Genomic DNA, 27,001 nt, shown 5'->3' on the forward strand with positions numbered 1-27,001 from the left:
AAAAACACAACCGAACCAAGCCGCACTGCTTCTTAACACAATGCCCACTTAACCTGTAAGCCAGCCGCACCAATGTGTTGGAGGAAACACCGTACACCTGGTGACCGTGTCAGCGTGCACTGTGCCCAGCCCGCCACAGATGTCGCTAGTGCATGATGGGACTATGACATTCCTGCCGGCCAAACCCTTCACTAACCCGGATGACGCTGTGCCAATTGTGCGCCGCCCCATGAGCCTCCCGGTCGCGGCTGGTTGCGACAGAGCCTGGATGACCGATTTACACACTCTTGGCATTATCTCAACCAGCTTTATGAGGAATGCTTTTCCAATAGTCTTGAAGAAGTTCCCACATACGCTGAGCACTTGGTGGCTGCTTTTCCTTCACGCTGCGGTCCAACTCATCCTAAACCACCTCAATTGGGTGGAGATCGGGTGATAGTGGAGGCCAGGTCATTTGACCCCACTAAGCGCAAACCAGATGAGATGGTGTATCGCTGCATAATGCTGTGGTAGCCAGGCCGGTTAAGTGTGCCTTGAATTCGAAATAAATTACCAACAGTGTCAGCAGCAAAGCACCCCCACATCATCACACCACCTCCTCCATGCTTCACGGTGGGAACCACACATGCGGAGGTAATCCGTTCACCTACTCTGCATCTCACAAAGACACAGCTGTTGGAGCCAAAAAAAATCAAATTTGCACTCATCAGACCAAAGGACAGATTTAAACCGGTCTAATGTCCATTGCCTGTGTTTCTTGGCTCAAGGAAGTACCTTCTTATTATTGGTGTCCTTTAGTATTAGTTTCTTCGCAGCAATTCAACCATGAAGGCCTGATTCTCGCAGTGGCCTCTGAACAGATGATGTTGAGACGTGTCTGTTACTTGAACTCTGTGCAGCATTTATTTGGGCTTCAATCTGAGGTGCAGTTAACTCTAATGAACTTATCCTATGCAGCAGAGGTAACTCTGGGTCTTCCTTTCCTGTGGCGGTCCTCACAAGACACAGTTTCATCGTAGCAATTGATGGTTTTTGCGACTACACTTGAAGAAACTTTCAAAGTTCTTAAAATTGACTGACCTTCATGTCTTAAAGTCATGATGGACTGTGGTTCATCTTTGCTTATTTGAGCTATTTGTGCCATAATATGGACTTGGTCTTTTGCCAATCTTCTGTATAGCACCCCTACCTTGTCACAACACAACTGACTGGCTCAAACGCATTTAGAAAATAAATTCCACAAATTAACAAGGCACACCTGTTAATTGAAATGGATTCCAGGTGACTCCCTCATGAAGCTGGTTGAGAGAACGCCAAGAGTATGCAAAGCTGTCATCAAGGCAAAGAGTGGCTACTTTGAAGAATCTTACATGATTCCATATGTGTTAATTCATAGTTTTGATGTCTTCATTATTATTCTACAATGAAGTAAATAATAAAAATAAAGAAAAATCCTGGAATGAGTACTGTAGGTGTCCAAACTTTTGACTGGTACTGTAAGTACATGTGATATTTAAGTTATTTTCAATACATTTGCAAATGTCAAAAACATGTTTCTCTGTCATTATGGGGTATTGTGTGTAGACTGTCCCATAAAATAAGGGGATCTGCTATACCGATGTTATGTCTGAAATAGTCAGTAATAAATTATTCTGTCCTAGTTCTAAACAATTTATCATCTAGTAGGCTTTGATTAAATTTCCAATACCCTTGTCCACGTGGAAATTCTGTAAAAGTAATATATATGCCAATTATGTGATGATCCGACCGTATTCTGTCATCTATCAACACTTTTTAAACTTTTGGTGCCAGAGAGAAATTGCATAAGAAAGTAGTCAAGACGACTTTCTTGATTAAGCCTCCGCCATGTATATCTCACTAGGTCAGGGTATTTAAGTCTCCATATATCCACTAATTCCAATATATCCATGATTTCCTTTCTTGTCCATAGAGGTATTGATAAAGAGTTGATCCTTCGAAAAGAGCACACAGTGCCATTTACAGAACAGAAGTAGATCAACTGCCAAACGCATTTCCATTGCCCTCACCTTGATTTGTATTATACATAGCCATAAAAAAATATATATATATGCTTTAAGAATCCTGTTTCTAGGCAATTTATAAAAGGATTTTACCGCTCACTAGTCTCGCCATTACCAAAATTACATTATTTCAAGCAATTAATATATTAGCAAACAATTGTTGTGTATCCTCCTCTATTGTCCCTAACATCATTTACTCCTTCGCAACAGTTGTGGGATACACACATACACCCACACACTCGTACACACTCAACCCTTTACCAACCCACATGACCATAGGTTCACATTCTCAAGAGTTGCACCATCCCAGAGCCCAACTCAAGAAAGGTCTTGATTTACAAATGCATATACCGTTGCAGCTGTATGAGAAGGCCTGCAATACTGTGCAAACAAATGGGCAGAAATGGAGAGATTTTATTAACCATTGTCAAGTCCTAGATGATTGAGGTCAAATGTACACCTTTTCCCTGAGACACCCACAACACAGTCCCCTGTAATGACCATATTCCCAAGCATCTCCATGCAGTCAGAATTTAGATTTTGTGCCACCAAGGCCACAATAATATACCCCCTCTCTGAATGTCCGAGTGTGACCCCCTCCCCATGGGTTACTGAAGCTAGTGTTGCCAGCACTTCCACTGCCTGGGTGAGGGCACCCCACCGGAATCCCCACCGGCTAGGTACAAGCTCATCAAGGTTCTCATTAGCAACTTTGAGAATTTCCTTGTATAGTATGCTCTCCCTTTAGGGGGCTTTGGCTTTGCAGGACCAACCCTGCCAATCAGGCTCAGAATCTTGAGGGGGCAGTGCTGCGCTAGGTCTCTGACTGCATTTTGGCTGCATACAGACCGCTTACAGCAGGCCCATAAAACAGTTAGGGACTTCTCCTGAGTATCTGGGTCTTTCAGGTGGGTGTCTAGAGTATAGGGGTGTGGACCGTTCCATCAATATAGGATCATAAATAAATAAATTAGATAAATAATTTATTTTAAACATTTAGTTCCCCATGATAGGACAATAAATAAATGAAATATATAATTTATTTTAAAACAGTTCCATCATGATAGGACAATTAATTAATAAAATAAGACATATAATTCATTATAAAAAGTATATCCATCATCTGAACAACATTGAAAGCTCTCTCACACCCCGCTCACAGCAATACATTGGTTCTGGGATGTGCAACCATTTCCTTTCTCACCCAATGCCACACTTTCCCAAACGTAACAAAAACAAAAATATAAAAAATAAACACACACCACACCATCCACACATACTGTGCCTTCTGTTTTTATATTCACCATGTTGAATAAGTGCTTGTGTGTTCCAATTAGTTATGTTTGAAGGTGTTTAGAAAAGCTATATTTTTTATTGTATTGTTACAATCCATAACCGGGCTAGAATTGTGTTTCATTATTTTCCTCGTCTATAAGAACTTTGTAATTTTAAAATAATCATGGAATAGTCTTTGAACTGGTTATCAAGATATAGTTTATCGACGACGAGAGCTACTCGTTTCCCTTTTAATCTATTTTCCTTTAAAATAGGATACAGAACTTTACGCCGTTCTGCAATTTCCTTCAGGAACTGGTCATTCATGCCAATTTTGGTCCCAGCAAGTCTTTTACCCAGGCTTTTAACCATTATTTATCTTTAAAGGAAGCAAATTTGGCAACGATTGGGCGGTCATACCTTTGCCCTCTCTGTCCGAAGTGGTGTACACGTTCGAGTTGGATTTTATCGATAGGTTCACGTGGAATCTGAAGCTCTGTAAGGAGGAACTCTCTAACTACAGATTCAGGAACTTCTTCTTTCTCTTGGATACCTGTAAATACCAGATTCTCTCTCATGGATCTAGTCTGTATGTCAAGTAATGCTTCTCTCAGAATGGTGTTCTCCTTTTTAAGTTCATTCACTTTGGTTTCAATCTTATTGACTGTCCCTTTTAGCTTGTGTGTTTCCTTCTCCAATGTCGCAGCTTTTTCATCACTCATCTCGAGGCTTGCCTTCAACTCTTATATCGTTACTGACTAATTCAAGTATACCCAGTTTGTTATTTATTGATTTTAACATATCAGTTTCGACCTTTAACATTCCCGGTGGTGAAAATATTAAATTGCCTGTGTCTGTAGAAGAGTCACGTTTTCATTTTGAAATCGGTTCCCCTGTCTTACTCTCCGTCATGTTTGAGTGTTGCTTGTTTTCGTAATATTTGTCAATAAATGTCTCTAGTTTTAAGATTTGGTTTGTGTTATTATCCAGATTGAAGGTTATCACCCACCAGATTGTGTAGTGCTAATATTTAGTCTAACTTGCCGATACGTTTTTATCTTGAGGTGCTCTACATAACTACGTTCAGTCCGCCGTTACCTGTCTCAGTCCCGCCTTGCTGCCATAGAGTTACATTAGAAGTAGCTGTCCAAGAAGGCTCAAGGTCATTGGGCACAGAAAAAAATGACATCAAATCACATTATATGTACAGTAGCTTTGATTGGACTGATAAGGTCAACATCATACTTTCAAAATCTTAGCTAGCAGTCATCATCATGAATGAAGTCGATAATCTACTGGCTAATCCTTTTTAATCCTTGTCATATGAAGAGAAATAATGAAGAGAAATTATAGATAAACCGCATTGATCATCGGCCATGCTCATCGGCCATTGGATATAAACATTACACAACAAGTTGAAATCGCAAATTCAACAATGAGTGGTTTGGAAGGAATCAGTGACAGTGGCTAACTGCAAGCATTGCAAAGCAATCACTAGCTTGCTATTCAGTGGAGTGGCTGTGTGGCCCCAAATCTGGAATTAAGGGGCTATTTTCTAAGTTTAAAATGATAAACATTCAACATTGGCCATGCTGTCAATGAAGCATGATTTGTGCCGCGCTCAAAACAAGTTAACTTGGGAACTGCGAAAACTTGACTTCAGTGAGTTCAAGACAACTGGGAAATAGGGAATAAACGAGCTCCAACTGGGAAGATACGTTTTGAACAGTCATCCAACTCGGAATTGTAAATCCGACCTCGTTCTAGACCTGAAGATCAATGACATCATCATGATTTTACCTTGTTTTTTCCCCGAGATCCCAGTTGTTTTGAATCCAGAGAATCCAAATCCAGAGAATGCCAGACTTTGATGACAAAATTTGCCCAGGAAGGACTGCCGTGCCAACTTCCTGTTAAAGTGAGCACAGCACAACAAGGCAAGTCCAAAAAAGTGTTGTATGCTGCTGCATAAATTATGTAATATGCCAGGGAGATATGTATACTGTAGCTAAGAAAGAAATACTACGTGAATGTTGTGTAGTAAGATGATAGCAGCCCATGTGCCTCACCCGAAAAATTTAGTCTATTTTCACCTCTTAATTTCACCTAACGTTACTGTTCTGACGCGGTAGTGCTGCACATGTAACCTATAACATATTTTTGAAAATGTCATCATCTAATATAGTAAGAGGTTTCATTGTCTGCTTATATCCCTCCTTTATTTATCCTACGGTTCTGACTTGGTATACAGGGAGAACACTGTAAGAACGGCCCATGTTCTGAATTCTGTCACTGTATATTAAAAAAGTGCTAAACAAATTGTTATATTGACTACATCCGTCCTAGCTCGCTCATTAATGTCTTAATCGAAATTACGTATAGTCTCTCATCTGCTTGTCACCCCCTTATGCCATAGTTTGTACATCTCAATTGTCAGTAGAAACCACATTTGTTTAAGTATGTCAGCCATAAATAGACATGTTTTTTTAAAGTCAGTAAATGAGACATAACTGTTTAGTTGTCAGACAAGGCTCCACTGATAGCCAGGTGTAGCAGTGGTAAAATGTTGTGACTGCTGTTAGGACATGTCACGCCCTGGCCATAGAGGCTTTTATTCTCTATTTTGGTTAGGCCAGGGTGTGACTAGGGTGGGCATTCTATGTTATTTTTCTTTGTTGTTTGGCCGGGTGTGGTTCTCAATCAGAGGCAGCTGTCTATTGTTGTCTCTGATTGAGAACCATACTTAGGTAGCCTTTTCCCACCTGAGTTTTGTGGGTAGTTATTTTCTGTTTAGTGTTTTCTGCACCTTACAGGACTGTTTCGGTTCAGTTTAATCACGTTGTTGTTTTGTGTTTTAGTGTTCAGTCAAATAAAAATCATGAACTCGTACCACTTTGGTCCACACCTTCTTCATACGACGACCGTTACAGGACAGCTTAATGTAGGCCGTTTGTGGGCACCATTTGTCACTGTTATAGTGCAATTAATGTATTGTTTAGTGTTGCATTGTGTAGAGGCTTTGCTGGCATGCATACCACTTTTTTCCCCCACTAAAATGTACATGCTAAAATCGCCACTGCAAATACCTTAGGAAAAAAGGTTCGGGAGTGGATCAGAAAACCAATCAGTATCTGGTGAGACCACGCTTTGCCTCATGCAGTGGGGCACATCTCCTTAGCATAGAGTTGATCAGGCTGTTGATTGCTGACTGTGGAATGTTGTCCCACTCCTCTTTAATGGCTGTGCGAAGCTGCTGGATATTGGCAGGAACTGGAATACGCTGTCTTACACGTGGGTGACATTGTCCTTTTTGCTCCAGTGGATCGACGTTAACCTTTTCTGCCCAAGTTCCCAAAAGCGTTTGGCAATTGGTGTGTATTTGGCACGAGTACAGTTAGGCCCTAAAGCTTAGGCTTAATAACGGCAGATAAAATATAATGAAAGAAATCTCAATGTAGCCTATATATATGAATTTTACAAGAATTATACATTATGCGTCAACCTACGCTCACTACCACTGTCACACTACTACAGCACATCTACATACTAGCGTGGGACAACTACCCAGAGACCGCCAAAGAAACATCCAGATTTTCTCAAGTATTACCCTTCTCTTTCCAACACAAACTGAAGAGATGAAATCAGAATTTAATAAAAAATATAAAAAATATGAAATAGACAATTTCATAAAAACAAAACAAATGTCTTACAAATCTAGAAGGCTTTCACGGTTCCCCACTGTTAGACTTGATTCAACCACTCTAGCCATTCTCAAACATTTTCCATTGAATGACATATATGCACTAAACACTAAATTACCCAAAGCTTTTAGACTGGATAATTTTTTTAATAAAATGTACATTCAGTGCTTCATAGAGAGTAACAGAAGTCTTGCGGCTTTGTAACAGTTCTAGGAACAAGTGATGCTTTCCTACTGAATTCAGTTCAGTGAATTTTGTGTGTGTGTGTGTGTGTGTGTGTGTGTGTGTGTGTGTGTGTGCATGCACGAGTGCGTGCAAGCGTGTGTGTGTTGGCACGAGTTTGAGTAGGTGCGTGTACATAGTCATGCTTCCGCAGGTAGTGACAATTCCGCAGGTAGTTCCCTCCTCTTTATTACACTGCTATTGCACTTCCTCACTGCCTCTCGGTGTGCCAATCTCTGAGGTCAGGGGTCATTTCCCTATGGTGTCACTTACTTCATCTCAATCCCTGCTGCCTGAACCCCAGCCAGCCCCATCTGGGCTAAGTGCTCCATGCGAACAGTACAACTATTGGAGGAAGTCACACACACAGAGAGGATGAGAGGTCATCCACCCTTCCCTTTCCGATCCGTTTATCATTCCAATAAGACACTGATTGAACTCAGTCTGAAAATACACTCACTTCAAAGTTATCCGCCCGCTCTGCCCAGATAGAACATAGCTAAAGTACATTGAGTACAGACTTTGAAGTGAGTGAGTCTGAAGTTAAATCCTCATACACAACTGTATCTTCTGGGTTTTTGCATTGTGAAGTACAAGATACAGAGGCAGAAGCTGTGTAGCACATACGCAATCACCCAGGCCCACGAGACCCCTTCAGAGCTCTAACAATCAAACATACTGTTTGTTTAGGCTTAATTTTAGCTGGGTTCTTTCTTTCTTTGTTCCGTGTCCAATGGGGCACAACAGTGGAATGAATCGCACACTCACTCCATTTCCTCCAAAGCCATTCTATTAATTTGGGTTTTCCTCAGACATTGTGTTGGGGAGACTCCACCAGTCTTTAGCTCAGAGGGAAGCCGGTGAGTAAACACACTTGATAAGATGGAGGACACGCGAACAGCAGCCCCTTTTCTGAGAAAAATAACAATAAACAAGATAACTGTCTGAAGTTCTGTTCTCAAGTGATAGACATGAGTAAGACCTACTACTAGGCTATATCTAGGGGTTCGGGTTGGGCGTGCAGATATGGACAAAGAGACTTTTCCTTCACCCTCTCTGCATCCACTTTCTCGGCCCGGGACCCTTTAAGCAGGTCCTGGGTGTTCTGGTGGATTTCCACAGCGGTCAGCAATTCCTCCAGGCTCTGGTTGATCTGCATGCTCGCCGCCGCCTTCATTTCGGAGGGGAGGGCCCGAAGGTACCAATCCAAGACGACCTTAATGATTATAGAGAGGGACGGTTTGTTGGTCAGTAGCAAGCCGTTGGTAAGGCGCATCAGGTCGCTCATCTGAGAGCGGTGGGAGATGGTGGAGTCAGAGGCCCAGTCTTGGACCAGTAGTGCAAGGAGTGTGAGGCTGAATCCTTACCGGCTCAGGATCTCACGTTTGAGTCCCTAACAATTCGCTGCCTGGTCTGTGTTCAAGTTGAAGTAGGCATTCTGGGCCTTCCCGGAGAGGTAGGGTGCCAAAAGGCTGGCCCACTTAGGCTTGGGCCATCCTTCCCTCTGCACCATCCTCTCAAAGTTACACAAATACATCTCCACATCCTACTTCTCTATTAGCTTGACCAGGAACTGATTTGGGCTAGACTCCTGAGCCATATCACCCTTAAGCTGGGCTCCCTCCGCTACCAGTATGAGGTTTTGTTGGTGCTGCTCCTCCAGCGCTAGCTCCTGGAGAGCCTGTTGCTTCTGCTGGTTGAGGATAAATTGAGCAACCAGTTCCTCCATTGTAATCTCTGTACGCTCGACCCCATGGCACCCAAAGTTACTGAGTTGCCCACATTCTCCACCATATGTGATAAACTGTGGGGTGTTGGGTTGAGCGTGCAGAGATGTACACAGAGGTAGGGAGGTTCTAGTCAGAAAAAAACAACTTTACTAGGCAACAAAATAAACATAAGAAAATAACTTTGGGTTGGCTCGGTCCTTCTTATATTTGGCTCCGTGCCTCTGGGACCTTCGTTCCTCTCTGTAGGCTCACTCCTTGCCTCTCTCTTTATCTTACTTGCGGTGTGCCACAATGTTCCCTTCATGTGGCCTGCACGGCTGGTTGGCACTCTCCCCTAATTACCTCTACTTGGGGTCAACAGCGTCCAGGTGCCCACCCTGTGTACTTCCAACAGAGGGAGCCAACCCTCGGCCAACCCTCGGGGCTCATACCTCCCATCTGTCGCCAACCCTCGGAGTAAACCTCCCGGGATACCACAGGGTATGTGTGATATCCGGTGACTAAGGTGATGAGAAAATAGAAGGACTCAAAGATCTACACCACACGTTTCAAACTTTTTCCACAGAGGGACGAGTGTATGCGAAATATCACAGTTTCGGGTTTCTATTTGTTTTGAACGTGGCAGAAGTCATGCTGGATTGAGAGCATGGCCAATGTATTCAACTTTTCCTGGCCCATGGTGTTGCATGTGAATGTTTATCCTTTTATGTTTGTAAGACCCTTAAACCCAGACTTCGACAACACACCCTCTCCAGTGAATAGCAGGCTAGTGATTGCTTTGCAATGATTGTATTTAGCCACTGATTCCTTCAAAACCATTCATTGTTGAATTTTCGGTTTCCAACTTGTTGTGTAATGTTTATGTCCAATGGCCGATGAGCACCGTTGTATCTATAATTTATCTTCATATGACAAGGATTGAAAAGGATTTGCCAGTAGATTCTTGACTTGATTTATGATGATGACTGCTTGTCCAGCTTGCTAGCTAAGATTTTGAAAGTATGATGTTGACATGATTAGTCCAATCAAATCTATGATATAATGTGATTTTATGTAATTTTATCTGTGGGTAATGACCTTGAGCCTTCTTGGATGGGCACTTCTAAGGTAAATGGCAGAACCCAAGGGGCTAGAATTTTCAAGCACTCCCTGTGAGTGACAGAACACTGAGCCAATCATGGCGCAACTAGAGAACATTACCAACCCTTACGCTCCGTATTTTCTGCTGGCTGTCCCACCACCACAGAAAGCAGTGAGCTAGGCTGAAACAACTGCATTTGGGAGCTACCTTACTCAAGAAAGCAAAAAAGAGACATGCAAAAAAAAAACTTGTTTTTTTTAATGTTTGCAAACTGATATGTGACAGGTATTAATGCCAAAATAACATGCAAACAGTCAAAACCTTTATATATAAAAAAATATCCATCACTTTTCAAAAGTTTGGGGTCACATAGAATTTTCCTTGTTTTTGAAATTGTAGCTGGAAACAGCTGATTTTTCATGGAATATCTACATAGGTGTACAGAGGCCCATTATAAGCAACCATCACTCCTGTGTTCCAATGGCACATTGTGTTAGCTAATCCAAGTTTATCATTTTAAAAGGCTAATTGGTTATTAGAAAACCCATTTGCAATTATGTTAGCACAGCTGAAAACTGTTGTGCTGCTTGAAAGAAATCACAGATACTGTCACCAGCAAAGCACCCACACACCATAACACCTCTTCCTCCATGCTTTATGGTGAGAAATACACATGTGGAGATCATCCGTTCACCCACACTGCGTCTTAAAAAAGACAGCGGTTGGAACCAAAAATCTCCAATTTGGACTCCAGACCAAAGGACAGATTTCCATCGGTCTAATGTCCATTGCTCATGTTTCTTGGCCCAAGCAAGTCTCTTACTGTTATTGGTGTCCTTTAGTCGTGGTTTCTTTGCAGCAATTCAACCATGAAGGCCTGATTCACAGTCTTCTCCGATCAGTTGATGTTGAGATGTGTCTGTTACTTGAACTCTGTGAAGCATTTATTTGGACTGCAATTTCTGAGGCTGGTAACTCTAATGAACTTATCCTCTGCAGCAGAGGTAACTCTGGGTCTTCCATTCCTGTGTTAGTCCTCAGAAGAGCTAGTTTCATCATAGATCTTGACAGGTTTTTGCGACAGCACTTTAAGAAACTTTCAAAGTTCCTGAAATGTTCCGTATTGACTGACCTTCATGTCTTAAAGTTATGAAGGACTGTTGTTTCTCTTTACTTATTTGAGCTGTTCTTGCCATAATATGGACTTGGTCTTGAACCAAATAGGGCAATATTCTGTATACCCCCTACCTTGTCATAACACTACTGATAGGCTTAAACGCATTACGGAAAAAAATCCACAAATTTGAAGAATCTCAAATACCAAGAGTGTGCAAAGCTGTCATCAAAGCAAAGGGTGGCTATTTGAAGAATCTCAAATATAAAATACATTTTGATTTGTTTAACATATTTTTGGTTACTACATGATTCCATACGTATTATCTAATAGTTTTGATGGCTTCACTATTATTCTACAATGTGGAAAACAGTAAAAATAAAGAAAAACCCTTGAATGAGTAGGTGTTCTAAAACTTTTGACCGGTAGTGTACATTCAAGGGTTTTTCTTATTTTTTTTTACTATTTTCTACATTGTAGAAAACAATGGTGTACATATTTATGCATGAGGGGACAGACGACTGAGATAGGGAGAGATTGAATATGTCTGTAAATACTCCAGCCAGCTGGTCTGCGCATACTCTGAGGATGCGCTGGAGATGCCGTCTGGGCCAGCAGCCTTGCGAGGATTAACACGCTTAAATGTCTTACTCATGTCGGCCATGGAGAAGCAGGGCCCACAGTCCTTGGTAGTGGGCCGCGTCGGTGGCACTGTGTTATCCTCAAAGTGGGCGAAGAAGGTGTTTAGCTTGTCCGGAAGCAAGACGTCAGTGTCCGCGACGTGGCTGTTTTTCCCTTTGTAGTCCGTGATTGTCTGTAGATCCTGCCACATGCGTCTTGTGCCTGAGCCGTTGAATTGTGACTCCACTTTGTCTCTATACTGACGTTTTGCCTGTTTGATTGCCTTACAGAGGTAATACCTACACTGTTTGTATTCAACAATATTCCCAGTGCCATTGCCATGGCTTGTGCTTTCAGTTTTGCGCAAATGCTGCCATCTATCCACAGTTTCTGATTAGGGTAGGTTTTAATAGTCACAGTGGGTACAACATCTCCTATACACTTCCTAAACTCAGTCACCGTATCAGTGTATTCTTAAATTGTATTCTCAGAGGCTACCTGGAACATATCCCAGTCCGCGTAATCAAAACAATCTTGAAGCATGGATTCCGATTGGTCAGACCAGCGTTGAATAGTCCTTAGTATGGGTACTTCCTATTTGAGTTTCTATAGGAAGGGAGTAGCAAAATGGAGTTGTGATCAGATTTGCCGAAGGGAGGGCAGCGGACGGCCTTGTAGGCATCCTGGAAGTTGGAGTAGCAAGGTTGAGTGTTTTAGCAGCAAGAGTACTATGGTCACTGTGTTGAACTTCGGTAGTGTTTTCCTCAAATTTGCTTTTTTGAAATCCCCAGGTACAATAAATGCGGACTCAGGATATGTGGTTTCCAGTTTGCATAAAGCACCAGTGAAGTTCTTTCAGGGCCGTTGTGGTATCGGCTTGAGGGGGAATATACATGGCTGTGACTATAACAGAAGACAATTCTCTTGGGGGGTAATACGGTCAGCATTTGATTTTGAGGTATTCTAGGAAAGGACTTGAGTTTCTGTATGTTATTACAATCACACCATGAGTAGTTAATCATGAAACATACACCCACACCCTTCTTCCCGGAGAGTTATTTATTCCTGTCTGGGGGATCAACTGCGAACCCAACTGGCTGTACAGACTCAGACAGTATATCCCGAGCTATGTTTCCGTGAAACCAAGTATGTTACAATCCCTGATGTCTCTCTGGAAGGAGATCCTTGCCCTGAGCTCGTCAACTTTATTATCCAGAGACTGAAAATTAGCGAGTAATATACTCAGAAGTGGTTGGTGGTGTGCGTGCCTACTGAGTCAGACTAGAAGTCCACTACGAATACCTCTTCTCCACTGGCGGTGTTTTGGATCAGCCTCTGGAATCAGTTCAATTGCCCTGGGGGAAACAAAGAAAGGATCCGATTCGGGAAAGTCGTATTCCTGGTCGTAATGCTGGTAATGCTGGTGAGTTACCACAACTCTAATATCCAAAAGTTCTTCCCAGCTGTATGTAATAACACACAAAAATGATGGGCTAATAATGTAAGAAATAACAAACAAAAAATAATACTACAAAGTTGCTTAGGAGCTAGAAGCACGGCTGCCCTATCTGTCGGCCCCAGTTTCTTGAATGTGTCTGTTACTTGAATTCTGTGAAGTATTTATTTTGGCTGCAATCTGAGGTGCAGTTAACTCTAATGAATGTATCCTCTACAGCAGAGGTAACTCTGGGTCGTCCTTTCCTTTGGCAGTGCTCATGAGAGCCAGTCTCACCATAGCATGTGATGGTTTTTATGAATGCACTTGAAGAAACTTCTTGAAATTTTCCAGATTGACTAACCTTCATGTCTTAAATTAATGATGGACTGTTGTTTCTCTTTGCTTATTTGAGCTGTTCTTGCCATAATATAAACATTTTACAGAATAGGGCTATCTTCTGTATACCACCCCTACCTTGTCACAACACAACTGATTGACTCAAACACATTAACTTATTTTGGATAGGAGGCAGCATTTTCACTTTTGGATGAATAGCGTGCCCAGAGTGAACTGCCTCCTACTCAGTCCCAGATGCCAATATATGCATATTATTATTAGTATTGGATAGGAAACACTCTGAAGTTTCTAAAACTGTTTGAATGATGTCTGTGAGTATAACAGAACTCCTATGGCAGGTGAAAACCTGAGAAAAAATCCAAACAGGAAGTGGGAAATCTGAGGTTTGTAGTTTTTTTAACTCAGCCCCTATCGAATTTACAGTGGGATATGGGTTATTACTTCCTAAGGCTTCCACTAGATGTCAACCGTCTTTAGAACGTTGTTTTGGGCTTCTCGTGTGAAGGGGGCCGAATGGGAGCTGTTTGACTAAGGGGTCTGCCAGCAGCCTCGTTCTCAGTCACACGCATTTCACATGAGAGGTATCTCTCATTCCATTGCTTTTCTACAGACAATGGAATTCTCCGGTTGGAACATTATTGAACATTTATGATAAAAACATCCTAAAGATGGATTCTATACTTAGTTTGACAAGTTTATTCAACCTGTAATATAACTTTTTGAACATTTCGTCCGACTGGACCTGAACGCGCTTTTGGATTTGTTTACCAAACGCCCTAACAAAAGAAGCTATTTGGACATAAATGATGGACATTTTCGAACAAAACAAGCATTTATTGTGGAACTGCGAATCCTGGGAGTGGATTCTGATGAAGATCATCAAAGGTAAGTGAATATTTATAATGCTTTATAATGCTATGACTAATGTTGACTAACAAACATGGCGGATATTTCTCTGGCTGGTTTGGACTCTGAGCGCCGTTCTCAGATTATGCTTTTTCCGTAAAGTTTAAAAAAAAATCTGACACAGCGTTTGCATTAAGGAGAAGTGTATCTAAAGTTCCATGCATAACACTTGAATTTTCATCCACATTTATAATGAGTATTTCTGTGAATTCATCTGGCTCTCTGCAATATCACTGTATGTTTTGGAACTACTGAACATAACACGCCAATGTAAAATAAGATTTTTGGATATAAATATGAACTTTACCGAACAAAACATACATGTAGTGTGTAACATGAAGTCCTATGAGTGTCATCTGATGAAGATCATCAAAAGGTTAGTGATTAATTGATCTCTATTTGTGCTTTTTGTGACTCCTCTCTTTGGCTGGAAAATGGCTGGGTTTTTCTGTGAGTTGGTGGTGACCTAACATAATCGTTTGTGGAGCTTTCGCTGTAAAGCATTTTTGAAATCAGACACTGTGGCTGGATTAACGGGAATGTTATCTTTAAAATGATGCCTAATACTTGTATGTTCGAGAAATTTGATTTATGAGATTTCTGTTGATTTGTATTTGGCGCCATGCAATTTCATTGGCTGTTGGCGAGGGGTTCTGCTGGCGGAACGGAGTTTCCACAAAGACATTTGTGGAAATTCCACAAGAAAGAAATTCCACAAGAAATTCCACATTCCACTTTTAACAAGGCATACCTGTTATTTGAAATGCATTCCAGGTGACTACCTCATGAAGTTGGTTTAGGGAATGCCAAGAGTGTGCAAAGATGTCATCAAGGCAAAGGGTGGCTACTTTGAAGAATCTCAAATATGAAATATATTTTCATTTGTTTAATACTTTTTTGGTGTGTGTTATTTCATAGTTTTGATGTCTTCTCTATTATTCCACAATGTAGAAAATTTTAAAAATAAAGAAAAACCCTGGAATATATATATATATATATATATACGTATTTATTGTTTTGCTAAACAGGTGGGGCTCAAAACACATGGCTTTTTTGTTGTTGCCCTGAATGGCAGGTCACCACTGAGCATTTTGTTGGAAGATATATACCATGCGTATCCCATACACAAGACAAATGCAAATGGAAACTATTGGATACATGTAAAGTTTATGAGGGTAAAGTCAAACTATACAAGTATATTGTGACAGGGCCATAGAGAGGCATGAGTGGGGATGATCCAAAAGGATGTCAGGTTTTATGAAGCTTGGTACTGGACCAGCAAAAAGTCTCACTCAGGTTTTTTTATATTGTCATACTTTCTCTCTACATCATTTCCCAATACAGGCATGCACACACACACACTATGTATATTTCAAAAGAGAACAAATAACATATAACAACACTCAAGACACTTGAGTTTAAAGGTCCAATACTGACATTTTTATCTCAATATCAAATCATTTCTGGGTAACAATTAAGTACATTACTGTGATTGTTTTTAATTAAAATGGTCACATTTTGCTTGGACTGTCTGGGAGTGGTCTGAGTGGGGAGGGGAAAAACTGAAAACTAGCTGTTGTTGGCATAGAGGTTTGGAACTCTTTCTTATTGGTCAATTAACTAACTTACCACCTGGTGATGTCACCAAAACTCCATCCCACCAAAACAGGCTGATATTTCATGGGGTCGTTTCAAACACTTCTTACACTAAAAGGGCATTTTCATAATTTTCACAATATTATTCCAACCTCAGTGTGGAAATATATATAAAACAGAGAAAATCACATTTTTGACTGCGCTGGGCCTTATTTTTTTCCTTGTCACACGTGAGCCATAAAGTAAATGTATGCTATACATTTTAACAGAAAGGAGCAGCATACATATCTTCACTTTCTTTTCTCCTGCTGCCTTTCCTTCCTCCCCCTTAACCACCCACTACACAGACAGATATCAAAGTGAGTTATACAACCGTAATCACCACCACGACGGGTAAAAGCAGGCTCTATCCAACACAGCCATATGCACAACCGCTAATATCACAGCTTTCAATTAGAATGGCTGTAAATCATCCATCTAGTGGCGGCCTTTAATGGTCCGTTGGTCACAGAAAGATGTGAGGAGAAAAAAAAATACTGATTGTAATTATACAGCCTTTCAGAATCAGAAGTCATACCATGCCTGTATGGACGAAAGGGGAGCAGGGAAGCTGTATAAGAGGGCTAGGCAACAGAGACAGACAAGGAAGGAAGGGCGGTTTTATATGAGAAGCTTTATAAATACGTCCCTGACTGCCAGAGGGAGGGCTTTATAAGAACATGGCTAGGCTAGAGAGACAAACCTAGCTGGAAACAATTCCCAGGTCCATGAGACAGGCGATATACAAGAAGCACAAAGTGCACTCCCTTCCATTTCGCTACTATGTATTGTACCTAGGATTAAAAAACAGGTTGCTGCTTCAACATTGTAGACTGAATGGTACCACAACGCTAAGTGCTTTAGGTACTGGAACGTTCACTGAGTTGACATGCTGGAAGTGTCTCTCCACTTCTGGCTCCTTCTGACTCAGTCTGAATGATTAATCACATTCCCACACCTGCCATCAGAGTGAGCATTTATCTGCATCGCAAAGGACAGGCACTGTATCCCTCTGTCTCGCTCTCTCACCGTATCGGCGGCTCTCTTTCTGTCACTTTCTTCCTGCCTCCCTCTCAAATAAGAACCTTACATTCATCCACTGATCCACTCAGCATGAGGCCTACATGGTTAAACTCATCCCGCTGTAGTAGCTCCTTACAGTAATCTCCTGTGCTCTAGGTTCAGAGCCTGTACTGATGCATCCTTCTCTTTTGGGATCAGTGTATTAGCCTCAAACCTCAACACCCTCTGTGGCCATGATCTAACCCCTACACCCCCTGTCCTCTGTGTCCATGATCTAACCCCTACACCCCCTGTCCTCTGTGTCCATGATCTAACCCATACACCCCCTGTCCTCTGTGTCCATGATTTAACCCCTACACCCCCTGTCCTCTGTCCATGATCTAACCCCTACACCCCCTGTGTCCATGATCTAACCCCTACACCCCCTGTGTCCATGATCTAACCCCTACACCCCCAGTCCTGTGTCCATGATCTAACCCCTACACCCCCAGTCCTGTGTCCATGATCTAACCCCTACAACCCCTGTCCCCATCTGATCTTACCTCCACGGGGAACCTCCTGCTGTTGATGCTGTGTTCCGACCCTGCTGATCCGTTACTCTGACCCCAGTGGAACTCGATCTTCTCCGCCTTGAAGCGTCCAGGTAGTCCTGCCCCCCGTACAAAATAGTCATCCTTCAGCAGAACAGCCACTGAGAGAGGGGTGAAAGAGTAATACAAGTCAGTATTGGGAGTATTGGTAGAGAAATAGGTGTGACTCTCACTCACAATTAAAAGCTGATGTTTTGTTTTTCATCAATCAAAAATTCAAAGAACTTGGCTGTCAATAGCCTTCATTAGAGAGAGATAGATAGATAGATAGATAGATACACTCCCTTAGATAGAGGGCATGGGGAGGAGAGGTTAAAAGGCAGATAAACGTAGAGGGTCAGAAGAGGAAAGAAAGCAGAGAAGAGATACAGTCAGTAAGAGGGATAAATTGAGGAAAACGTCTTGTGTTAATCTGTGATTTGCCTTTTCTCTCTGAATGTGCCTCTGTCCATGCTGATTATTGTCCAGAACTGTTGTGACCGAGACCAATGTAACATGCACTTTATATTTCACTTGACTTGTGTGCATACCAGTACATCCTGTTTAATTTCCTCCTAAATGAAAGTATTTTTCTGCTGAAGCCTATTTGAAGCTAGGGGACTCAGGGAGCTGGACACATAAGAGCCTTCTTCTGCGCTGTCATCATTGGCCTTAAAGGTCCCTGATGACATGCTAATTCTGAGTTAAATAGGCTCCATTGCTTCATAATGCTTTGTTACTGTAGTCGAATTCTTCAACTAGAAACCCTCAGCTGAATGTGAAAGCTTTCAACATTTACAGTGACAAATTGAGCTTTGCCCAGAGACTTAAGCCATCAATTAACCCTGCAACCTCCAATAAACACACTTTGTCAAGTCAAGGAGATATCTGTGTTCCATCAAAGGGCTTGGGATAGCTTGCTTGCTACAGCCTTCTCTGGGCATTCTAAATTTAAATACATTATCAAACACAGTTGAATTACCACAGCATCAATGGTTCACGACTTCATGCAAGAAGACTTGCACATTTCAGAGACAAAACATGTCTTTGCAGTTTGTTTTGAAAGTTAGTTAAAGCTGGTCTTGTTGAAGAATTCCCCCTTCAGGAGTTGGAGTTGTGAAACGTAATCATAAGTAAAGGCTTTGGCTGTGTGTGGTTTAAACACTGAAGCTGCATTTTTTGTGTTTTCCAGGATATCTACCCTCCTCCTATTCACATCTGAGGTCCTGCTGAGTTTGCCTGAGTCACGAAACATCTGGGCCTATATTCACAAATAGTGAAGTGCTGATCTAGGATCAGTTATGCCTTTTAGATCATAATGAAAAATATTGTGTACACGGGAGTCGTGATCCTAAAACAACACTCCTACGCAGAGAAGCTTTATGAATAGAGGTACTGAAACTCCATTGTGTGAAGAACTCTGACATTTCCCCTGTCTGTTTGTGGCGTGGTAGCTAAGTGAGTGTACTCTGTGCATATTTAGATGATTCCATAACCCTTGAACATCTCTCCAGCTGACATCATTAGCCAGATTAGGCCCCTGATCCCCCTGTCTGTTAGGATTTAAGGGAGGATTTAACCTAGCCAGGCCCTCCAGATGAAATGCAGCTACAGCCAGGCTTCTTTTAATCACAAATCCAACAGAGGAGGAGAGGAGATAGGGATGAGGGGATGAGCATGAGGACAAACAAACCCACATTGATTATAAACACCAAAGAGCAGGGGGAACAAGCAGTGTCACGGGGGGAGGTAGGGAGAGCGAGAGAGGTAGATGGACAGTATGAATGAGGGGTATAGAGAGTGAGAGACAGATTGTATTTAACCTTTATTTAACTAGGCAAGTCAGTTAAGAACAAATTCAGATTTACAATGACGGCCTACCCCGGACGACGCTGGGCCAATTGTGCGCCGCCCTATGGGACTCCCAATCAAGGCCGGATGTGATACAGCCTGGATTTGAACCAGGGACTGTCATGACGCCTCTTGCGCTAAAATGCAGTGCCTTAGACCGCTGCGCCACTCGGAAGCCCAAGAAAGAGTGTGAGAACGGAGAGAGAGAAAGGGTGATGACACACGCAGTGTCAAGCGATAGACAGTAATACAATGTGTAGATGGGCCTTGCTGTGTGTAGTGGGCAGAGCTTCTGTGGAGAACTGAGAAGGGATCTGGGTGTACAAACGCAGGCTAGGGTTTGTTAAGCTAAAGAGGTTCAGCACACAAGCTCCACCAAGCACACTGTAAACATACAGCCTCACAGCGGAAAACTGATCCCCCTTCTCTGGCTAGTGTCATGGACAACAGTCACACACAGATGCATACACATGCAAAAACACACAGACGAGAGGAGAGGCAGGCTTTTGGGACTTTGATTAGCCATGCTGCCCTCTCTGTGTTTTGGCACATCAGCAGTCGAGCTGAGCAGGGCAGGAATAAGATGCTAAGCCAAAAAGACCTTGAATCACAGGCTGTGAAAGACGGGAAGTAAATCCTTGATCAATGCAAATGTCTCCAGTGCCAGCATTTCCTCATGAATTTGCTTAAGGCTTGCTTGACATTTGCCTGGGAAAGAAATGTTTAGCTGAAGACTTCTGGACGCTGGCCAATCAGCTGCAGCTCAAAGCCAAAGTAGGTCAGGGCACCATGCAGGGAAATCGATTAGGATCAACTTTGAAGATCTAGTCCCTTTGTGGTTAATTACAATGTTGGCAGGATCATGCAAGGTGAAGTGTAGCCCTTTCCACTCACAGCCCCTGTCAGCCTGTATACGGGTTGAAAGGAGTCAATGTGCTCTGAAAGCGGAGACATTGAGGTCAATAATAAATACCATTTTGATGTCATACAGGCCAACAGCGCAACCGTGAGTCGCGCACTTCACATTTCCATACTTAAAAACAAATGTCATTTACAGCATCAATGTTTACAATCTAGAACATTTGCTGCGGGACACACACCTGAATGACTCCATTCTATGTGCACCAAAATTACAATATGTTTGTCTGAAGCGCCTTTTGAAAGCCTAACACTGTAAGATCGTATTTTATTACTTAGCTAGCCATGTTGGCAATACAATAAGCTTTCAGATAATGCCCACCTGACCCACATTGAAATGACTTAGGATCTGTACACAGTTTGGAGAGGTGTCCCCCCAACTTGGAGACACCAGCTAGACATCTTACTCAAACTCTTGTAATTATTTTTTCTTATCCTGCACCAACTAACTTTTGTATGAATATTCTGATGTTACTGAATGTATCCAGAGTATTTTTTGTATTTTGTATTTTGTTATTGACAAATGCTGAGAAAAGTACAGTAAGTGTAAAATTCACATAAAATCAACAATGTCATGTTTGGATAGAGCCTTATGTCAGGTGAACTGTTGTGTCCTCACCTTTGATCTGATATTTACTCCCTAATCTCCAAAGTGTTATCCTTCAATTGCTGCCATGGTTATGAATATGATTTTTATAGTTCGTCTGTTAGAAACATTTCAATTTGGCCCTATCAACAGAGGCCAATTTCCATGAGTGTAAGCGTTTAACACTTCGTAAAGCCATAACCGAACGCATCAAATCAAATTGTATTGGTCACATACACATGTTTAGCAGATGTTATTGGGGTTGTAGCGAAATGCTTGCGATCGATCCGTGTATTTATGTCTCCTCTCGGACTGATCTTTTTCTTCCATAAACAACCCCCCCCCCCCCCCCCCCCCGTCTTGATCCTTACACATAGTATGAAGGAGCATTTGAGGATAGCGCCTCAGTCCACCATGCTGAAGAATTAAAAACCCAAGCCTGTTCTACTCCAATAGTTTTGGATGAGTGAAGGAATGCTGACCTGTCTTCTTACCGGAGCATTGAGGAAAGAACCCATCTTTGTCTCACCCTGCTACGGTAGGTAAAAAATCTGTTCTGTCTGAATGAATGAAGGCCCGCTGACCTGTCTTTCCTGTGTTCTTCATGGAGGTCTTGTTGGATGACTCGGCGTTGAACCCGTTGAGGGTCAGCTCCTGGCACTCCTGAGACACCTTGGCATCCTTGTCTGAGATGTCCACCGGTGATTGGTTCCTCTCCGCACACTCAGGGTATGAAGAGGTCCAGACCCCAGGACTGTGGGTCCCTAGAAGAAGAGAGGAGGGAGAGTGAGTTCTCAGTACTAAGATCTGGGCCTCTATTCAAAATGTGCTCAGAGTAGGAGTGCTGATCTAGGTTCAAGTCCCACCACCAATCAGTGTTCATACAGTATAATTTTTAATACAGTCTAATCCAGTCATTTTGATGTAAAAGTCTATTCTGATCCTAGATCAGCATTCCTACTTTGAGACCCTGGCTATGAAGATGTCACAGTCCCGATACCCATAATGTGCATGAAGCCCATCGAAAATCCAGCTGGTTTTACTAACTACACTTCCTAAATGGAGACATGAGAGAGTGAAAACGTTTTCCCCCACCTCTCACTTTGCATTGAGAGAGACGGTAGAACCAGTAGTGAAATCAACTTCCACCCTGCAGCACCTTCCCTGATCCACTGGCTGCTCTTCTAATCCTCTCTCTCCCCCACAGCAGAGATCCTACTACAGAATAATACACCATCGCAGACAGGGATGCTCTTGATCTGTTCACCACTACAATGGGACCAATAGAACTACAAAAGACTGCAAGGACCACAGACAAAGGATCACAGGCAAAGGCAGACTCAAACACTTCTCTCGATTAACAAATCATTTATGAGCCCATTCCCTAAAGGTTAGAGTCAACTTTTCAAGTGGTTCATTAAATAGAAATGTGACTTCTTTTTTTACTACCACCCCTGGGGCCCTCCGGACCAGGTCTGGCAGCTGTACATAGTCTATCCAATTTTACCTACCTCATCCCCATACTGTTTATATTTATTTACTTGTCTGCTCATTTGCACACCAGTATCTCTACCTGTACATGACCATCTGATCATTTATCACTCCAGTGTTAATCTGCAAAATTGTAATTATTTGCCTACCTCCTCATGCCTTTTGCACACAATGTATATAGACTATTTTTTTTGTTTACTCCATGTGTAACTCTGTTCACACTGCTATGCTTTATCTTGGCCAGGTCACAGTTGTAAATGAGAACTTGTTCTCAACTGGCCTACCTGGTTAAATAAAGGTGAAATAAAAAAATGGCATGGGGCCTTAAATGTACTTTTTGAACCCAGGTCTGACGCATGCGCACACACACACACACACACACACACACACACACACACACACACACACACACACACACACACACACACACACACACACACACACACACACACACACACACACACACACACACACACACACACACACACACACACACACACACACACACACACACACACAGAGAAGCAATTCACAGCAGTAATGCATTTTTTCAGATTAATTTGTTACCAGTTTCCAGGGCCTTAAATGTACTTTTTGGTCCACAAGCCACTGTAGAATTAATTTAGCTATAAATACGATTATACTTGACTATTTTTATTCACAAATGCAAGTGAAAGGCTCACAATTTGGAGCCCCGAGCACCCGCCAGGTGGCTGGTGAAATAGACAACTTTACCTGCCAATGGCAAAATCTACCCGCCAAATTTTAGGCCCATTTGTCCATCGAGTTAAATTTGGATGAATCGTCTTCTCCCCATTCCACACACCACCTGGAAGTGTGTATTTATTGGCCAGGTCTGGATTCCATGGAAGGGCTGGCGCTAAGTATCTGGGCTGTGCTTCTCACTAATGGCTGCATCAGCAAGCTAGAGTGAAGTCATCAGTCATCGCCTTGTGTCTGTCTGTACCAGTGCCACTCTAATATCTCACACTGTTAAAGAAAAGTGTGCACATGGGGATGTGTGAAACTTACTCCTCAACCTGAAGTGTATCTACTTGCGCCAGCAAATAGCTAACTATACGCGTGGCACGACTGGTAAGACACTTCAGGAGGGTGGTCACGTGTGCTAGCAAGAGGTCCTCGGTTCGAGCCTGTGTGAGCCAAATCAGAAGTGGTACTAGTTAAACAAGCAGCGTGACATCCTTTATACACACACACACTCACACACACTCCCGTCTCGCCATTGTAATACGAGCAGATAAAAGACATCTGCTTGCCACTCAAAAGTGTGCAGGCTTGAGGACACTGTTCATATCCCAACACAGAAATGGCAAGTATTTACAATAAGTATTTGAGTAGTTAACATCTCCTCGCACTTCAGCCATAGTAATAACAGAAGATGGCTGCTTGCCACTCAACAGGATATTGTTCATATACAGTAGAGAGAGAAAGCAAGCTCAGAGGGAATGTAATGTATTTTCTACTACTGTAAATAAAACCCTGGCTGTCTCGGTTTGACATATTCCTCTCTCTGCCCTGATCCAGTTAAATATATGAGGTGGAACCACAAATCTAATCCTCTATGAACATATTCTGTTTTCTTCGCAATAACAAACAACCTAATTCCATGCAAACCCATGTTTTCATGAAGGCAAATAATATAGCCACCCCAGATATAAACAAATGAACGACAAAAAGCAATAAAACAATAAGCTCTGAGAGAAAATGCGCCAAAGAAACATAATTACACACATTCAAAATGTAAACGTTTCTGCTTTTCGGAGCTGTAGCCTTCAGTTCACCTTTCGGGAAAGCAGTCCCTGATGAAAAGCTAGCTCAGAGCTTTCCACGTCTATTATTTGTTGGCAACTTATTTTGTAAATAACCTTCTGTAGCTTTATGAAAACAGTTCTGCCTGTAGCCTCAAATTCTGATGCCCCTCCTCATAGAAAACAACAACATACATAGTCCTCATCGGTGGTGTAAAGTACTGTAGTAAAAATACTTTAGTACCTTTCAGTATATGTGCTTTAGTATTTATATTGCTGACAACTTTTACTTTAACTTCACTACATTCCTAAAGAAAATGTACTTTTTAATTCATAAATGTTCCCTGACACCCAAAATCACTAGTTACATTTTGAATGCATAGCAGGACAGGAAAATGGCCCAATTTACACACTTATCAGGAGAACATCCCTGGTCATCCCTACTGTCTCTGGTTTGCTTAATATAGGGAATTTGCAATGATTTACACTTTTACTTTTGATACTTAAGTATATTTTATTAATTACATTAACTTTTTATACTTAAGTATATTTAAAACTAAATACTTTTACACAATTAGTATTTTACTGGGTGACTTTTACTTGAGTCATTTTCTATTAAGGTATATTTACTTTTACTCAAGTATAACAAATTTTCACCACTGGTCATCATGAAATGTTGCAGTATGTTTATGTATCCAACCACGATCATACCTAATAACTACATGTATTTTTTCCCACCTCATCTTTACAGAAATCTAAGACTAATGTTGAGAGCTTTTTTTTTGTATAAAATTGTATTTTGCATGCATCATTTCAATGCATTTATTTTCCCCCACTGAATGCAATTTATTCCCCAATTAAACAACAACATGATTAAACAATGGGTAAATATATGTTTTCATTACAAGCTACAAAGCTTTTTATTTACCCATATGAGCGAAGTATACACAACAGAAATCTAGGCCCTTTGTTTAATTAATAAACGTTGAATGTTAATGTACAGTTCCAGTCAAATGTTTGGACACACCTACTCATTCCAGGGGTTTTCTTTAATTGGACTATTTTCTACATTGTAAAATAATAGTGAAGACATCAAAACTATGAAATAACACATATTGAATCATGTCGTAACCAAAAAAGTGACAACTTTGCACACCCGTGATATTCTCTCAACCAGCTTCACAAGGTAGTCACATGGAATGCAATTCAATTAACAGGTGTGCATTGTTAAATGTTAATTTGTGGAATTTATTTCCTTCTTAATGTGTTTGCGCCAGTCAGTTGTGTTGTGACTGTCACGAATATCATCGAAGGTGGCTCCCCTTCCCGTTCGGGTGGCGCTCGGCGGTCGTCGTCGCCGGTCTACTAGCTGCCACCGATCCTTTTTTTTCCCTTTTCCCTTTTTGGTTTTGTCTAATTGTTTTCACCTGTTTTTGGGTTGGTGTTATTTAAGTTTGATTAGCCCGCTTGTGTTTGTGTGGGCTTGTTGCTGTGTATGTAAGAGGTGATTGATTATTGTTGGGTTTTCGCTGTCCGGTTTATACCAGTGATACTTGGGTTGTGTTTTACGCCTGTGTTCGGCGTCACCCATTGTACGTGTTCCTGTTGTTGGACATTAAAGTGTTTTTCCCTCGAATCTTCTGCTCTCTGTGCCCGACTCCACACCCATCACTCTTCGAGCATTACAGTGACAAGGTAAGACCTGATGGTGTGGGGGTGCTTTTCTGGTAACACTGTCAGTAATTTATGTAGAATTCAAGGCACACTTAACCAGCATGGCTACCACAGCATTCTGCAGCGATACGTCATCCCATCTGCGTTGTGCTTAGTGGGACTATCATTTGTTTTTCAACAGGACAATTACCCAACAGACCTCCAGACTTTGTAAGGTATTTTTTGGTTACTACATGATTCCATGTGTTATTTCATAGTTTTGATGTCTTCACTAATATTGTATAATGTAGAAAATAGCAAAAATAAATAAAAACCCTTGAATGAGTAGGTGTGTCCAAACTTTTGACTGGTACTGTATTTATTTGCTTATTTGCTTATCTATTTTTGCTGATAACTGCATATAATACTATAAGTTCTTCCAGTCCCAATGTTTTCTTATGAGGCTGTCTGGCCTTTCCAATCCACAGGAGTTTGACTCAACTTCATCTGTCAGCAGGAAGCCCCTGCCAGCCCCTGCCACTATCCCCATGTCATCCCAGATCAGCTGGGCCCAGGTCAGTGACATAGAGCCAAACACTGTGAGCTCAGTTTAGCCACAAACACATACCCAGGAGGAGAAGCCGATCGGCATCGGATGACTGAACACTGTGTGTGTCAGCCAGACATGCACACACATGCACACACACACCATGCACACAGTGCACACAGATGGATCCATGTCAGCAACACTGGGGATTGGTGGGAGGGAAAGGTTGGACCGTCACACCAGAGACAATATACTGGCCTAGTGAACAACGTGGACAAAGACAGATGATGTGTTCCGTTGGCCTGAGTGACAGACATGTTACGGAACGTTAACGACATAGTAGACATTGTAGCTGGTCTTAGCCAGACACCGTCATCCCATGGTCGAGGAAAAGCCTGGAAATCTGAGCTAGGATTTTAGTCTAGCATGCATGATTTACTTCACTCACATGAAACAGCCAAACAATGGGTGA

At 41.9% G+C, this 27,001-nt stretch overlaps 1 protein-coding gene across 1 annotated transcript in view; it reads right to left on the minus strand.

The window, feature by feature from the left end:
- LOC139370881 (receptor-type tyrosine-protein phosphatase gamma-like) overlaps positions 1-27,001 on the minus strand; it is a 266,165-nt gene that overhangs the window by 70,695 nt on the left and 168,469 nt on the right. The window contains exons 3-4 of the mRNA XM_071110735.1: positions 21,654-21,833; positions 17,688-17,836 (exon numbers count right to left, since the gene is read on the minus strand). Coding sequence (XP_070966836.1) covers positions 17,688-17,836; positions 21,654-21,833 — 329 coding nt within the window. The remainder of the gene's footprint in view (positions 1-17,687; positions 17,837-21,653; positions 21,834-27,001) is intronic.

The sequence above is a fragment of the Oncorhynchus clarkii genome, chromosome 17, assembly GCF_045791955.1.
Source record: "Oncorhynchus clarkii lewisi isolate Uvic-CL-2024 chromosome 17, UVic_Ocla_1.0, whole genome shotgun sequence".
In the NCBI taxonomy this organism is placed as follows: Eukaryota; Metazoa; Chordata; class Actinopteri; order Salmoniformes; family Salmonidae; genus Oncorhynchus; species Oncorhynchus clarkii.